This window comes from Solanum dulcamara, chromosome 9 (genome assembly GCF_947179165.1).
Source record: "Solanum dulcamara chromosome 9, daSolDulc1.2, whole genome shotgun sequence".
NCBI lineage: Eukaryota > Viridiplantae > Streptophyta > Magnoliopsida > Solanales > Solanaceae > Solanum > Solanum dulcamara.
This window is the reverse complement of record NC_077245.1, coordinates 9,734,351-9,752,155: the sequence shown is the minus strand read 5'-3', so window position 1 is coordinate 9,752,155 and position 17,805 is coordinate 9,734,351. Positions and strand designations below refer to the sequence as shown.

Sequence of the window (17,805 nt, the reverse complement as noted above, 5' to 3'; positions counted from 1 at the left end):
TATAGTTTAATAAAAATTGCTATTATACAAATCTGGGGGCTTATATACAAATCTAGAAGAAAATATACAAATCTCTAAAGCAAATCTGAAAACGAATATACAAATCTAAAAGTGAATATACAAATCTCTTTGAAACCCTAATTTGTATAATGCAGCGAAATATACAAACGGGAAAGCTTAATTTGTATAATGCAATGAGATATACAAACGTTAATAACCATAGCAAATATAAATATAGTTTTGGAGAATAATTAGGAAAACTATACTCAATGAGAGTTATTAAACTTAATATGTTTGTTATTTCTGAAATTTTCCCTATTAAATATGGACGAACTATCTTGTTCACAAACATTCCTATTATATTTATTAAGGTTATTTATTAATTCTCCCTATAGTTTGGAATAATTATATTTTATATCACTAATGAATAATTTCATACTAGATTTCAATTCAGATAAATTTAGATACATGTTTTTTGCTATCAGATACATTTAAATAGGAAGAAAGGCGAGCGAGACTGGTTTATGTATCCCAGATACATGAATCACACCAAATACGTGTATTTGGTGTGATTCATATGTATCTGAGATACTAGATACGCGAGCGAGATGGACGGAAGGCGAGCGAGTTTTCTCTATATATTACAGATATATGCAAATTCACTTGGATATAGAACAAGAGTGTATATAGAACAAATAACACCTAATTTTGACCCATGTATCCCGAGAGACATGTATCCTGACGTATTTATATGCATCAAAATTTGATAAGATACGTAATATTGTAAATTAGTATGTATCTAAGTAATTAGCTCCTAAATTAATGGAATTTCCATAAGGTACCCATTAAATAAGAACACTAAGTTACCCATTAAATAAGAACACTAACCCTCTCTTTTTGTTGGAGATTTTAAAACTTGGTACATTAATTGCAATATCACAAAAATGTAACGAGACATTTAGTTCGTGATAATAATTTACTTTCTTTTCAAGAGATTTTCAAAATGGATAACAAATATACAATCCTTGTTCATGTACTATGATTTAATTGTTAGAGTCATATTTAACAAAACATTGAAATAATTTTAATTTAGCCAATAAATAAATAATAAAGAAGAAACATAAGCAATCTCAGCGCGTAGCTATGGGACAAAAGCATCACAACAACTCCTATATTTTGCTTTTCAAACTACTACCATTATCATCCCTTTTTGTCCATCAAAACGATTTTTTCTACATATTATATTAAAAATTAATAATAAATCCAGCTGTTATTTTCTAGTATAATTTAAATTTGTTGCTAATCCGAAATTTGCAGATCTCATGAATTGAACGAACATTTTAATTATGTTAAAATATTTCGACGCGTGTATCCATTATATATTATGAAACATCATCTTGAATAAAATATGATATCAAAATTGTTTTCTTTTTAATTTTATAAAATCACCTTACTTTTACCATTTCACACACAAAATAGCTCACTAACTCAAATGATATATAGTTATTTTGACTTTAAAACATGTGTTTAATAGCATACTTTTTTTTATCTTACTTAAACACTACAAATATATTTTAAAATTACTTCAGCTTTAAAAAAGAAAAAAATACTTAAATACACAACTTATATTACCATATTTTTTAAAATTTCCTACCATTTGAAAAAATTACAAAAATCCCTACTCTCCTATTCTCAGATACATCACTTTACGCGATGTATCGGTCGGATCAGGACGTTTTGGGATATATTCGGATCCCGCCAAATTTAAAGGATTTTTATAATTCGGAAAATAGTAAAAATATAATGTAATTAGCTCATAACACTATGAAATTTGTATAATCCTTTCAGAAAACACTTGAAATAAGTCAATCCTAACAGGTTCCTAGCTCTCGAACAAAGCCCGTTTTAAGTAGTGACTGGATTGGGTCAGCCCATCTAAAAAAAATTCTTAATTAGTCAGGGCCCCTGACCAATTCTCCCGTCCAAATTGTGAACAAGATTATGATCTCATAATTGGACCTATTCGTGTTCCAACCTCTTTGGCCCAGATTGATTACAGATCTCAACTAACTTATAACATTAGAGTAATTTATAGAAATCTCACTAGTTTATGAGCTAATTAATTAGATACACGCTAATTTATGATATTATGAATTTTACTATATTTTGATGCGTCTAGATACGTCCAGATGCATGTATTTTGGGATACATGGGGTCAAATTAAGTGTAATTTATTTTAGATATATTGTATCCAAGTGAATTCGCATGTATCTGTGATACACAGATAAATCTCGCTCGCCTCCCTCCCATCTCGTTCGCGTATCTGTTATCCCAGATGCATGCGAATCACACCAGATATATCTAGATACATGTGTCTAGTGTGTATCTAGTGTGATTCTCATGTATCTGGCATACATGAACAAATTTCACTCGCCTCCCTCCCGTTCTCACTCGCCTCTCTCCCTATTTCAGCAAATAATATGTATATAGATGTATCTGACTTAAAATCTGGTACGACGTTATTTATTAGTGATATAAAATGTAATTATTGCAAATTATATAGAGAACTAGTAAATATAGTAGGAGTGTTTGAGTAATTAGGTTGTTTCTAAGCCTAAAATGAGGCCCGTATATATCTAAATAAAACTTGCGCCATCTTGTAGTTAAATTATGGAACATTTGCCCTCTATGGCCTTTTTTTTAGACCACTCTTCGTTATACTATACTAGTATATATAGAAGGAAAAAATAAAATAAATACATAAAGTGAAGCTTTATTCATTTGTAGATTGTTTTGTTAAGCAAAAGATCAAAGATCTATCTAGTATAGTAATACTAATGTACATTTTACAATTCGACCGAAACCTTAGTAAAGTTGGACGCAATTCGTCCTAAAAGAAGTAAAGTGGAAAAAAAAAAGGATCAATGAATCCAAAAGGTGACCCGATAATTAAGATTAAAATATTAGAGTAGTTAAACATGACATTAATTTGATTAGGAGGAAAAAGAATACTTTTAAAATGGAAATGGATCTTCCTCATTTTTTTCCTAAAAAGAATTTAGTAGTAATGGCGAATCTAGACACTTTTCAGTCTCATAACTTAAAAATAGTCATCATCATAAGTGTCCTGGACTTTTCCTTTTGAAAATTTAAACTTCATAACAATAATATTCATTTTGAAGTCCGATTAAATCAAATTTACCCGTGAAAATTTTACTTTTAAATGAAAAGCACTTTCTTATATCAAAGGCAACTCTTTTTCCTGGCCTAATTCAAGTAGCGTGGCTTGTAGACAAGACAAGTTGGATTGATTTGGCCCTCTGTAAAAAGTTCTTCATGTGAAAAGAGAATATTCCTATTGAACAAATAATAATGGTATTTTAAGTTAAATGTAAGTTACTTGCCTGCAATTATTTTAATGAATGATGTGATATTGTAAATATACTTTCTTACTTTGAAGTAAATCTCGAATGTGAATAAATCTATCTTTATATTCTTTAAGTGTAACAATGTACATGGTGTATAATTTGACAAGAAACTCTTCAAAGGATAGAGACAAAACATTAATGGCCGCAATTGATAGATATTCCGTATTCTTTGTATCGCAATTAGGGCTTTGTGATTAATGATAGGCCAGAGTATTAAAAATAATTCAACTTGCACGTTTTGGTAATTGATTGAAAAAATGTATATTTTATATCTATTGATTTAATATAAATATCGAGTGTGAAATGTCATTGTAAATTTAAATGTTAGAAAGAAAGTCAGTTGGAAACAATTTCGACGAACATACTACTATTAGATTTCGTTGAAAATACGTGTGTTTAATTTGTATAAGTGTTTTTGTCGTATTGTTAAGAGCTATGGATCAATAATAATTTTAATAAAACAAAAAAGGGTTAAAGTGTGTTTTACGTCTTAATAATAAATGTGTATTGTGTATACTAATGTGATAATAAAGAAACTATTAAGTGGATAAAGACGAAAGAATAATGGCCGCAAATTTTAAATATTCTGTATTCACAATTCGTATCTTTAATAGTTTGGGATTTGATACGTAGCGTAGGGTTGGCCAATTGCCATAACAAGAGAATATAATAATGCCTTTCACGCATACACTATATTATAATTTTTTAATGATAATTTTGATGCTCGAATCAGTTTGCGCATTTAATATTATAAAATATTTGTTATTTCTTAATAATAATCAGTATCGAATAACTTCTTTCATTATTGTTAAGACAGATGAAAAAAAATTATCTAATATTTTTTCCAAAATATTGAAATTTGAATATGAAACTCATGATACCCAACCACTTCCAACTAGGCTACACCCTTATGTGTACTACTTTTAAAATTTAAAAAAAAACATAGAAATTGTCATTCTTAATTATTTTCTCAAAAGGACATATTTTATATGGATTGGCTAGTCATACAAGTTAAAACCCTCCTCAGTACCTGATTCTGAAGGGTCATTAACATAATACTCATATATAAATGAAGACGTGAAATAAACATAAAGACAAATATATAATATTATTCAAAAAATTATATTTGGACAAATATCAGCCATGGTGTTTGCTTTAATTTTTAGTACGGATATATAGGTAGAAATTTTTATAGAAAGTAGTAACAACAACATATTTAAGATAATTTTTTTAAAATAGGGTACGAGGAGAATAGAATATACATGGATCTTATTTGAATTTACCATATTTCCTTAGTTACATTATCAACTTGCTACTTATTAAATAGCTAAAGAGATGTGCGCTTAAATTTATTTATTTATATTCTTTGGTCCCTTTAAAATGTGGTTGTAGCTAACTAGAATGTGGTTGAACTAATCACTATGAAGCCTATTCATTTAAACATTTTTATTATAAATGATAAGAGTATATATATATATATATATATGTATTTATTATTTAGTAAAGTATAGTTTCAAATATCATGTGAATATTCATGATGAATAATATTCAAATGTCCAGTGAGTGCATAATCTACCTACATTTGAACTTGTGTTTAATTTTTTTGATACCTTCACACACGTAAGAACTTCAACAAAGAATTGATGGCTACCAACAAAAGCGAGTATTAATGGTTGATTTTTATACAAATAACTCTTTTTGGTTTGCCGTACAAATTGTCTTTATTTTAAAAATTGTATTCATGATACATATAGTTTTTGAAAAATATTTCTTTGAACATCATTAGACATAGATTTGATATTTGATGATATATTGTTGAATCTTATCCACAATACATTACGATTTCGTGTAACTTTTGTTATAAATTACAAAATTTTAGATTATGATTTAATTATTTTTTTCATAAAAAAGTTATTTGCTGAAAAAAATTCCTTAGACAATATAATTGTATAAAAATTCAAAAACTTCAAGAGAAATAAGAAATAAACATTTATTAAATAGTTATCCAATAATCGGCAAAAAATTCACAATTTAATTCTTATCGACGTGGCTGCCAAAAGATTCCTATGTTAAATTATTACACCATATAATAATAATGTTTGATTTTTATAATTTTTCAAGTTTCTGGATGGTCCATATTTTGACTTGGTCAAAGGATGAGGTACGAACACAATATATTGCCTCTGTACATCAATTTTTGTTAATTGCTTTTAAAATAAAATATTGGATGGATTGCATTATTGCATGTTATTCTTTTCATTATAAAAATAGTCACACACAAGCAGATTTTCTGTAACCACCGGAACTCATAGGTTGCAAAAAAGCTAGACAGTGCATATAAGTCATGGAACAAAAAGAATATATTAATTACAAGAAAACTAAAAGAGCAAAAAGAAAATTAAAGAAAAAAAATTTAGAACCTCATAAGATTTTAGCATCACTTTCTCAAATAAGTATACCATCTGGTTATAATTGATATAAAAAATAGTTAAATTAAAGAAATTGTTATAAAGCTCCTAATTAAATTGTCTTGTACATCAAATAATTGATAAGGATTAGATTATACTCACTCTATTTCATATTAACTGAATTTCTAAAGTAATGCACACATATTAAGAAAAGTATTTAAGGATAAAATTTGAACCATATTTTTCTCTATTATCCTTTTGTTTAATCAGCCTTATAAAGATGATTAAATATGAAATCATAAAAATAAATAATCCCTTAACTCCTAGAAAATTACAAAACTTCATTAATGCAAAGGGTAAACATGAAAAAAGATTCAAACATAGAAATTCAGTTAATATGAAATAGATGGAGTATTAAATAATGAACCTAAATATATAGGTAATAATATATGTAAGATTAATATAACCAATCAACCTATTATTTGAAATTGAGACCTACGCCTAATTGCTTAATGGATATTCCAAATGAATTTACTCTACAATTAAATGAAGTTTTGATATTCTAAAACATAGTCACAAGAATTATTTAATACTAGAATATAAAATATTACAAAAATTAATTACTTTCTTAACTCTCATATAAGACAAGTCCTCCATTTTTTAAAGAACATTCTCACATATTGAACCAACGTGACAATTCGGCGCGCCGTAGCAAATGGTATTTTTTAAAATAAAAAAACCTTACATTATTTGTTTAACTATTTTGTTATTCAAAATTAACTCTAATTAAGATAAAATTCACTCTATAAAAAATTCGTGATTTTCAAGGTTTAAGATGAAGAATATATTTCAACAATTACATACAACATACCTCTAAACATTGAATTTGATTTTGGTTTTGCAAGTCAGGTGTTTGTTATTCATTTTAAAGTATCAATTAATCTAAATTTATGTTGTGTAAGATCTAGTACTAAAACTTTCTATTATGATTTTTAATTTAAAATTTTTGATAAAAAATAAATAAATCAATTTTTCCATCCCACTGCCATCCTGATCCGGGATGCTTCAAGTTCACAAGACAACTTAAGCAAGTTTAGTTGGCTACCTACTCTTTATGTATTAAATTGTTCTTTCTAATATCTTTTTCACTTTATTATAATAGTAGTAGAGTACTTTATATTTATTTTTTCTCTTCCCTTCCATGAAACTTTTCTAGTATTCATTTTTCTTGTTTTCACACTTTAAATCTAAAGTGAGATATTCTTTTTCACCTCATACTATCTCTCAGTATCTATGTACATATCTCTATCTCTTTGAGTTTGACCCGTTGCCACCTACCGGCAGCTTCTTTGCTCACCTCCAATGTCCTACCCCACCACCCACCCAGTCCCCCACCTATTCCATCTTTCCTTTTCTAAATGAATACTTGAAAACTCTTTACTTTACTTTGCTGCATCTCTTTCAGAACCCCTTATATTTAACCTTTCATCTTTCCTCTTTTCTTTTCTCTCTTTTGCCTCCTTTCGATCACTATAAACCCTAATCCATCGGGAAAAAAATGAGAATCTGATAGAAGATATTTGTTTTTATTCTTAAAAAAAATTTGTTGGATCCGGGTACAAGCTTGTGGTCCAAGAAAGTGAGCTAAATTGTTTAGATCATCTATCAAGGAAGTTCAACATATAGGTACTTAATTTTCTCAAATCTTTTCTTTAATATATTTTTTTTATTGGGTGTTTCTAGCTTTGAATCTTTGCAAATATCACTTTCTATTTTGCAGGTTTTAGTAATTACTAGACTTTTCTTCCTTAACAATCTTTTTATTGAGGAAAAAATTTATTAAAAGGTATGGATTCTGGGAATAGTGGGAGTATGCAATCTTCAAGTGGTGGTGATGAAGAGTATGATTCACGTGGGGAATCCATTTCAACTTTCTTGAATAATAATAATAATAATAATAATCCTAATTCACTCTCTCATTTTGGTTCAATCTCATCTCATCATAATAATAATCCACCTTTTCTTTCTCATCATCATCAACAACAACATCCCAATAATACTTTCTTTGACACCGCAGCTAGTTTGTTCCCACAAAGTTCAAATCCTCAATTTAACACGAACGATCTTATGTGGTCGTCGTCATCGTCTCGGGCTTTAAGATCTGACCATAGTTTCAACAATTTTACTGCATCTTCATCAGCTCCATCATCAAATGCTGCTGCTGTTCAACTTCTTCATCACAATCAAAACCCTTTTTCCGGTTCGAGTTCGTTACCAACAATGCAACAACCATCAATTGAACCGGCTAACATTGTACGGGCCTCAAGCTCGGCCCAGCCCGATCACCAGCCCAATGTAGCGAAAAACTCGAAGAAACGGACCAGGGCGTCAAGGAGAGCACCAACAACCGTGCTCACTACTGATACAACGAATTTTCGCCAAATGGTTCAGGAATTCACCGGCATCCCTACTGCTCCGTTTACTGGTTCACCTTACACTCGCCGCCTTGATCTTTTTTCGACAGCTGGATCGGGCATGAGGTCGGGCCATTTGGATTCTCTTGGACCATTATACCCTTTGAGGCCTTCAGCACAAAAGGTTCAAGTATCTCCATTCATGCCACAATTATCTTCTTCATCTACTTCTTCATCATCGTTGTTGAGTTCTAGCATGATTGATGCTTTAATGCCTACAAATAACACTGGAAACCAAAACAACAACAACAGTCACTCAATTGTTGGTGTTAGTACTGCCTCGGCCTCTACCTCTACCTCGACCAATTTCCAATTAGGTTCAAATCATCTCGGAATACAAAAACAAGCACAAAACTTGTTTAACATGCAGAATCAAATTCTTTCATTCAATGCTGGAGCATCGGTTTTTAACACAAAGTCGTCACAAGGAAGAGGAGGAAGCGGTAATACGATTAATGTTCCATCATTAGATGAACTTGGGATAAGTCATGAACAACAAGTGAGTGCAAATCTGATCAGTGGATTTCAAGGAGGGAATAATAATAATGTTTCTAGTCAAGCAAGAAATGATGGAAATAATCTTACAAGATTGTGGAGAAATAATAATCATGATGGGGGTCAAGAAAATCAACGGCTGAGATCTTTTGATGCTAATAATAGTAATAATGTTGGTGGTGGAAATTACAACAAGTTGAATTGTTCAGGTAATTCTTCTACATCAGAATTTCATCCTGAGATTAATAAGGGTTTGGAAAATGTGTGTTCAACTGGTGAAGGACCAATTTCTTCATGGCCTTGTCCTTCTGATTAGAATTATTATTATTATTTGCTTCTGAAAAAATGAAAAAAAGAAATCGTTGCTGACTATAAATTGATGACTTTGATCAATTTGGTGAGTTTTTTCATCTTAATTAATTGTATTTTATTTTTAGTTTAATTATATACGTTGTAATACACATGTAGATATAGTAGCATATTTTGTACTACGTACTATTTTGATGATTTTTAAATATTTGGTAGAATGAGAATTTTGGATTTTGTAGAATTATATATCTAGTCTTATTTTTTCTTAATCATATGCTAAGTCGGTTTAAATTTTTTTATTTTTTTGGAAGTATTTATATGAACCGCTCGTATTGTAAGTAGAATCTTTGACAATTATTAACGTGTTATTCCTTTGGAGTAATTTTACACATTTTGAATGAATGATTTAATTACAGGAATAATCTCAAAAATGAGTGATTTTAATTTATTTTTTTATCTCGTTTGTTTATGAGCAAAACTTCAAAATTTTAACTAATTTTGTCTCAAAGACAATACTTGCGATTTGTGACCTTGAAGATTTTCTCATGAAGCATGGGTCCATCATTTTTAAAACGACTCATTTTCGAGGTAATTGGGTGTAATTTTTTGCCTCATCGATCTACAAATAAAATTCCCTGCTAGGCATAGACACAAATAAAATTTCCTATATGACACATTTTCGATGGGGTATATTCACCAAAATTTAGCTCTTCGTTAAGGATTTTTGTTTAGAGAAAATCCATCAAAAATATTTTGGACAAGTCAATTTTCAGTAAATTTAGTCGGAAGTTCGCTTTTTTCAATAGTGCATTACAAGAAACAAAATGACAATATAAGTTGTGTTTAGATAAGTTATTTATAGAAGTATATAAGAAATTTATGCAAAATATACTTTGTAAATTTATAATAATAATAAAAAGAATTATGAGTGTTGCCTAATAGATTGTTTCAGAAATATCTTAACGGACTTCTCCACACACACGCAAAGAAAAAAACAGTAAAAGGAAGGACCTAAATTACTTTGTTAATTCAGCTAATGATATATTCATCCAGTAACTTTTCTCATTTATAGTCAACCATTATTATCACTTAGTAATTAGAAGCTTAATTTCCACAAAACATATTACGTGTCGGTTTAACCTGAACCTTTTCATTTACTTTAGCTAGGGTGAATTTAATTAGTCAACTAAAGACAGCCAAACAAACTTGAAAAAGTCAAGAAAACAGAAGTATAAATTCCTAGGTTAAGAATATTAACCAGAACACAGTGCATAACTTCTTGTTTTCACATTTGTCATATGGGAATTGATAAAAAAATCTTTAACCTACTAATCACCTATTTGGTTTTCAACGCACAGATTAAAGTATAGCAATTCTTCGAGTTTAATTTCTACACTGATCATAGCATATATTATATTAATAATGTCTAAAAAATAACATAAATTGTCCATTACAACAAGCTAAGATATAGTGATAGTGTAAAAAAATTGCACGGTACGGAACTAGGGAGGTGCAAGCTAAGGTGTTTCATTAGCGCATCTTTTATCGAAAAATTACAATATGTATATTAATTGTTGAATTTCTTCTTTTTATATTTTAAATTTCAGTTATATAAATAAACTATTAATTCTTAGAATAGTCGGCAGAATACTTTTCTTTCAACAGACAATAATTAATTAGTGCAATTTATGACCTTTTACATGTTGCAACTGCAGACTTAGATCTTCAGAAGTTTCATCTCTTAAATATTAAGCAAACAATAATAATAATAAAATTTCAAGTGGGTACCAAAAATAGCATTAATAAGAACCTTTTTAAGACCCACCATTCTCGTTACAAGTCTCTATTATTTTAGTACGTTGAACTATTTAATTTAGTTAACTCAACCCCCACTCCTCCCACACACACACCCCTTCTTTTTTTTGTGTAGAGTCCCCACAACTGATCTTACAATTCATATTAACTGCAAGTGTACTAATTCTTTCAAACTTCTATTCCAAACTTACAGAAAGTCCATTTCTATGTTTGACCTTCAATTCATTTGTGAATTAAATCATTTATATTTTAAGTACAAAAAGTTTTTGATTTCATTGTATGACATATAATGGTTTTCGTTTAAGAACAAAAAACAAGAGCGACAATTTTGTCATTCTTGAAAATAGAAGTTAAAAAAAATAAAATAGATGTTGGATGTGTGAATAAAGTCACACGTAAAAAATTAAAAGGAAACGAGGTTGTATATAAGTTATAGGGATAGTATTAATGGTGTGAAGTCTTTTAAGAAAAAATGCATGAATCACAACGAGGAAAATATTGATCACCATGTATATGCTAAGAGTACCTTTGCATTGTTTGAGCACAAGAATTAGTATCAGAATAACGGGATTGAGTATGGAGATGACGAAGTGATGGCGTGAGGCTCAAGCCTTTGCTTGTTTGTTAGTGTGAGACAGTTTACTATCTTTCTCCCTAGCTTGGGATGCACACGCAAGGGAGAAGCATGTGCACTTAGTAGCTGTAGATACTCGAATAATATGACCAGTACATAGTTAATCTCCAAATTAGCTAATGAATGATTATAAATTATGTGGAACCTAGTTAAAAGGAAAAATTGTTGGGTGTATATGAATAACGTCTCACATAAAAAGTAAAAAAAGAACGAAGTTATAACATATAAGATGTATGGGATACTCTATTTTTGAAAAAAAATAATAATAAAATCGTGTGACTTAGCTTAAAATGGTTAGGATTTTATCATGTTGAGTTATTTTAGCCCATAAGAAAAGGTGGCTTAATTAATGCACAATCAATCATTTAAACTTGTCAGAACATTTCATTTATATACTCTAAGTAAGTCATGTTTCAATTGAACATCTCCCCTAATAATAAAGTGTTCCAACTAGATTTTTTTTGTTCAAATTTTGAATTTTCTTTTTGTGTATTCTCATTCGTCTATTAGATAGTTTGGTTAACCACATAAAACATGTTATTTGCTTTAAGTTTACACATTCACCTCAATAGTTCAGATATTCAGTTGGAACACTTTATTAATAGTTCAGATATTCAGTTGGAACAAGACTTAATTCGAATGTTGAAATGAAATAATCCGACAAATTTCAGGGGTTCAACTATGAAGCGAAAAGAAAATAAAGGAAAAGGAGTATGGTACAATATTTCAGAGGAATCGAAATGATTAATTAGGAGATTAGAGAAATTATAAAATGAGTATATAATAATTTATCTTGGTTTCAAAATGGAAATGATAGTGAATGTTACCAAGGGAGAAAAAGGGGAGGCAAAAAATAAAGGTGAAAAAGAAGGGAGAGATGATTAGGAATGAGATTTTTTGATGGTTTGAAAGGATTGGGGGAAGGGAAGACATGTGAGAAAGAAAGGTATATGGAATCATAGTGGCCCCAATTCCAACAGAATAATCTGGTTTTTAGCTATGATTATTAATTGCTTCACACACTATGTATTACATACTATTATATATAATTATATATATATATCCATCAATCATCTTTAATTTATTTCTATCTCAACTTCATCACTCTCTCCATCTGAGAAAGCTGCTTCATCTTTTTCATGTTAATTTCTTCCAACACTACTTATGATCTTGAACTATATGTATGCTGAAAGCTATTCTCTTAATTCTTTGTTATACACTCAAATAATTTAATACAAATGCCCTTTTCTTATAAATTATAGGGTGTGTTTCACTACTTAAAAAACTGTCCGAAAAAATGGACCTCATGAGGTGGAATTTTCAAAGCGATTTTAATTTTTAAAAATGGAAAAATACCGACCTTATTAGGTCGGTTTTTAAAAATGCACAATAATAAAAATAAAATGCATCATATGGGTTTTACGATAAATTTTTATTTATTCATGGGGTCCATTTTTTATTGGTTTAAAAATTAATTTATTTTGTCATATCAAATTTATTTTAGTGATAAATGTAGTTGAATAATTTTTGAAGATAAAAATCTTAAATTGAGTGATTTTATTGATATAAAATAAAGTTTAATAACTTTGTTAATTAAATTCTCATATATCAATGATCTTTTAAAATATGAACTCTTTATTTTTAGTAGTGTTACGTAGGAAGCGAAAAAAAAATCATGAAAATGTTTCCTTAAAAATGTTTTCTTGGCATATATATTGTATTAATTGAAACTTTTATTTATTTTCTAATATTTAACAAATAAGTAAAACAATATTATTTAAAATATATTTATATGTAATTTAAAAATACATTGTGGGCGTAGGCTGAGAAGAGGGCAGGGCAGGCTGCGGGCAAAACCATTTGCTTTAAGCCCCCCAAATCAAAGGCCCCAAATTTAGCGAGCGTTTGGTCCTAAATTTTTAAATATTTTTGGCAAGTAATTTTTAGGTGAAATTTCATCGTGTGTTTGGCCAAAAAAATTTTAAAAATATTTGACTGTTTTAAAAAATATTATTTTATACCGCAAGTTTTAAAAATTATTAAAATAACCCATAAATTTATGTTATTATTTTATAATCAACATGTTTCGTTAAAAAAAACTTATAACATAATTGATAACAATCAACAACAACAAAATAACAATATGACAAGAACAATACATTAATCGAATTAAAAACAATTGTTCTTTTTTCCATTATTGTCACTCAAACTATTTTTTTCCGGAGGAGGATGTAACAAACTATTCTTTTATAAAATTTTCCAACATTCTACGAACAATCTTTTCCCGACAATAAATAATGAGTGTTTTTATAAAATATAAAAGTTTGAGGTATTTTTTAAATTTTTAAATCTTCTCAAGTTTTCAAGTTTTAATTTTTTCTAGAAGGTGGGAACTTGGATATTTGCCAAATATATTTGTCAAGTAATAGCAAATTATATGGCCAAATATTAATACCCAAAAAAAAAATCAAATTTGTCTCAAAAATTATTTGGGTCAATCGGCACCTTTATATATGTTATAAAAATATGAATAAAAAACACTAGATTTTATATTTCTTTCTTAAAATCTGATAAAAGTTACTGATATACTAATTCAAATTTTATATTTTTTTTATCTTCATTTATGTGACATTTTTTTCATCTTTAATCGATACAAAGAAAATTAATATCTTTTCATATTTGATAAAAATCTGATATGAAACCTCTCGTTTTATCCCTTGTGAGATAATTAATTGCTACAAAATTTCTATACTTTGTTTCAGACCACACTTTCAAATTCTTTCTTTTTCCTTAAAATTATGTATCTAATCAAATTTCTTCACATGTAATATATGTTCTTATTAGTTTAATATTTAATATGTAAGTTATGAACTCATATGATATCGAACTCATATTTTTAGTGGAATGTCTATCCAAGTAGATTGCTACTTGGACCTTCATGCGTTGCACTATTGCACGGGCCTGACGCACCCCATCAAAAAAATAATACCTTCGTATAAATTAGAGAACAATAAACATTATGCAATATATAAAAAAGATAAAGTTTCTTATTTTTTTTAGTGAGGAAACGGAAATTGAAAGGTGAAAATTCCTTACCAATAAGATTAAAGTTAAGACAACCAACCAACAATACTATTAAAATTTTTCAATGAAGTCTTTTGTAGAGTTGATTATACCATGTTTTAATTCAAAATGAACTTGAAAATTCTAATGTATGAAATTAGTTTGACACCTACTTAATGGTGCAAAATTGAGATTATTAAATTATGTGAATTTATAAAAGCATCCCTTAATCGTTAGTATATGTTTCTTATATAAATATTTTAAATTTGAGATAATAGAGTAAATAATCAAGATAGGTACAAAATGATTGTATAATGTCTTTATAAAAATAAAAAAGAAAGATTTATAATAAAAATATTTTAAATTTTATTAGATAAATTTAACACCTTCTATAAAGGTTTGAATTTAGGCCATTGATTTTTTTGAGCCACCCCAAAAGACGGGTGGAGGGTTCAGTGTGCGGGGATGGGGAGTTGGGGGCATTTGATAGTGAAGATCAAGAATAAACTTGAAATACCATTTATGTATGAAACTTTTGGATGATATATTTTCTTTCGTGTCAACAATTTTAGTTCAAACAATTTATAAATTTCAAAAATCTACTTTGAAACTTGAAATTCATGGGAAAAAAGGGGGTGGGGCGTGGGGGTGGGGTATTTGAGCATGCAATGGCATGATTACTTCTTGAAAGGCAGTGAGGAAAAAGTGAAAAAAACAAACTTAATACCAGGTCTTTTCACAATTTTTTTTCTATTAAAGACTTGTATATACGGTGGATATTTTTTTTAAAAAAAGAATTATGGTTTGCTCACATCAACTCTAGGTGGATATACCGTATACGTACTAATAAAATATATCCCCAAATGAAAATGACTTTAACTTTAGCATTTACTAAATGAAATATGTAATATGGGAAATTGTTTGGCTTAAGTCGAGATTTAGGGCTGTTTGGTTTAGTAAAAAATATGAACAACAAAAAGTAACTTAAAAAATATATATGCTCATTTTTTAGACTACCCATGGTTATCCTCTTGATCATGATTTTTTTTTGTTTTCCATTCAATATCCAATACTTATTTTGATGTTCGATTAACTTAGATTTATATCTAAAATTTAAATCTAAATTTTTTTATTCAAAATAAAAAAATATTTACCGCTTCATGATAATATTTGGATCCTCTTATCATGTATCACATTACTAAGGATTTTATATAACACTTTGCATAGGAATATACTTACGGCCCTCTTCCACCTCCTCAAGTCCTCGTCATAAAGTAAAAGCAAACAATTCGTAAAACAAGAATTAATATTGTATTTATTCATATTGAAAATATTTTCTTAGAAAATATTTCTTAAAAAAATAAATAGATTTTTTTGTGTGTGTGTTTGGTATGTATGTAAAAAATATTATTTTAAAATTATTTATATATAATCTAGACAAATATTATGAGATGTATGAATTGGGTGAGAATGGGGTGCAGATGAGGGCTACAGAAGGTGGGAATGAAGCTGAAGTGTGTTGGGGGGTGTTGGGGGTTGGAAGATACAATGAATGTGGAATGTCATTTCTATAATTTGTTTTCACTACTTCTATTTAAAAAGTCATTTTTCTTAGCTTATTTTGATGTAAGTAACTCATTTTTCTAGAAAAAATATTTTCTAAAATTATTAACTAACAAATTATGAAAAAATAGAAAACTGTTCCTCCATACCAAACACACCCCTAATTCTTCTTTTCCATTATTATGGTTATCAGCTCTTTAACGTACTCCAAGCCATCCAATTTTTATCACGCTCGAAATCAAAAGCTATAAATAGTAATAAATAGGAATGTCAAATGAACGAATTGAATTAATAGTTTAGACAAAATAAAATAAATTAAATTAATAAATAGACATATTATTAATTCGTCCAAACATTACTTGAGCAGCTATACGTCCACTAATTAAGATGACCTAAATATTGAGTTATATAGCTCAATTCGTACAACTCTTATCATTAATCTAATTTTAAGTTTATTAATTCTTTTGTTATAATTTATTAAATTATCTAATAAAACGTTTGATCTAAATTATGGCTATACCAAACAAATAAAACAAAACAAAACAAGAAGAAAAAGATTACAAATATTTCAACTCGGTTTTTTCGCATGGGTCCACTTGGACTACATATTTAGCTTTGAGTAGGTCTAATTTTTAGATAAGTAGAATTGAGCGATCAAAATGGCTAAGTTAATAAATATAAGTATTTTTAATGTGCTCAAATCGGAATAGGTTAGACAAGTCATATTTTCATGAGTTAAATCTATCATCCCAACCATAACTATGAGAAGGTGTGGGAGAGATTTAATTTACATTTCATTACAAATATTATTTTAATTATATAAATTTTTTTCATTTAATATCAATTAAAAACTAGCATAAAAAATATCTAAAAATAACACATAGGACTTTATGAGAAAAAAATAATTTAAATTGTAAGTGGATATAGAAGATCATTTCGTGGAAGGAGGTGTGGCTAGCTGTTGGCAGTTGCTATGTTAAGGCCTATTGTTATGATCCGTCACTTGATCATGAAGAAGGGATAAGAACCTAGAGTTTTGGAGAAGTTAGTGGAAGATTCTAGATTTTTGTAGAAACTTGTAGAGAAGTCTTGAAAGACTTGAAATTCGCTAGAGTGTGTAGAGAATTCTAGAGTAAGGACTTTTTTGTAAATATGGAAGTACTTGTATAGAAATTTTTATTTACACTTAAGCCCCTTAGGAATAGTATAAATAGAGGGGACATTCATTTATAAAAAACCATCCAGAAATCAAGCATTCTCCAAGTAATACAAAACCTTCTTCATAAAAGTTCTCTTGTCTTTCTTACAATTTAGCGTTCCCTTAGCGATCTAGTCTTAAAGGCTTACTTGAGCTTGCAAGATCGTGAAAGATTCGTGAGTAAGTTATCAAATACCGCCCGAAAGTCTTAATTGAAGTTTAAGTCCGTGACACTATGTACTTAGCATCTAATCATGATTTGTTTGGTGGTACATGTGAATAATAAGCCTTTTTTCCCCATTTAATCCATTAATGATCTCATTTACTTTTAAGTTGTGCTACAGTATATTTTTATATGTACGTAAGCAATGATGAAAACAAAATTAACTATGACGTGATTGAATTAGTCAAAATTAGA

At 28.7% G+C, this 17,805-nt stretch overlaps 1 protein-coding gene and 1 pseudogene across 2 annotated transcripts; both read left to right on the top strand.

The window, feature by feature from the left end:
- The first annotated feature begins 7,045 nt into the window (after positions 1–7,045).
- LOC129904247 (uncharacterized) lies at positions 7,046–9,343 on the top strand. 2 transcript variants are annotated; one of them, XM_055979789.1, is made up of 2 exons: positions 7,046–7,522; positions 7,617–9,343. In XM_055979789.1, exon 2 carries the CDS (start codon positions 7,685–7,687, stop codon positions 9,119–9,121), a length of 1,437 nt encoding a protein of 478 aa, XP_055835764.1. In that variant the 5' UTR covers positions 7,046–7,522; positions 7,617–7,684; the 3' UTR covers positions 9,122–9,343. The 2 variants fall into 2 exon arrangements, with proteins under 2 accessions (XP_055835764.1, XP_055835765.1); XM_055979790.1 differs by having other exon boundaries at positions 7,049–7,522; positions 7,914–9,343.
- Positions 9,344–14,375: 5,032 nt separating this feature from the next.
- LOC129904807 (U2 spliceosomal RNA) lies at positions 14,376–14,538 on the top strand (annotated as a pseudogene).
- Positions 14,539–17,805: the final 3,267 nt, after the last annotated feature.

Coding starts and splice junctions, on each gene's coding strand:
- LOC129904247 (XM_055979789.1), top strand. CDS start 7,685: ATGGATTCTGGGAATAGTGGGAGTATGCAATCTTCAAGTGGTGGTGAT.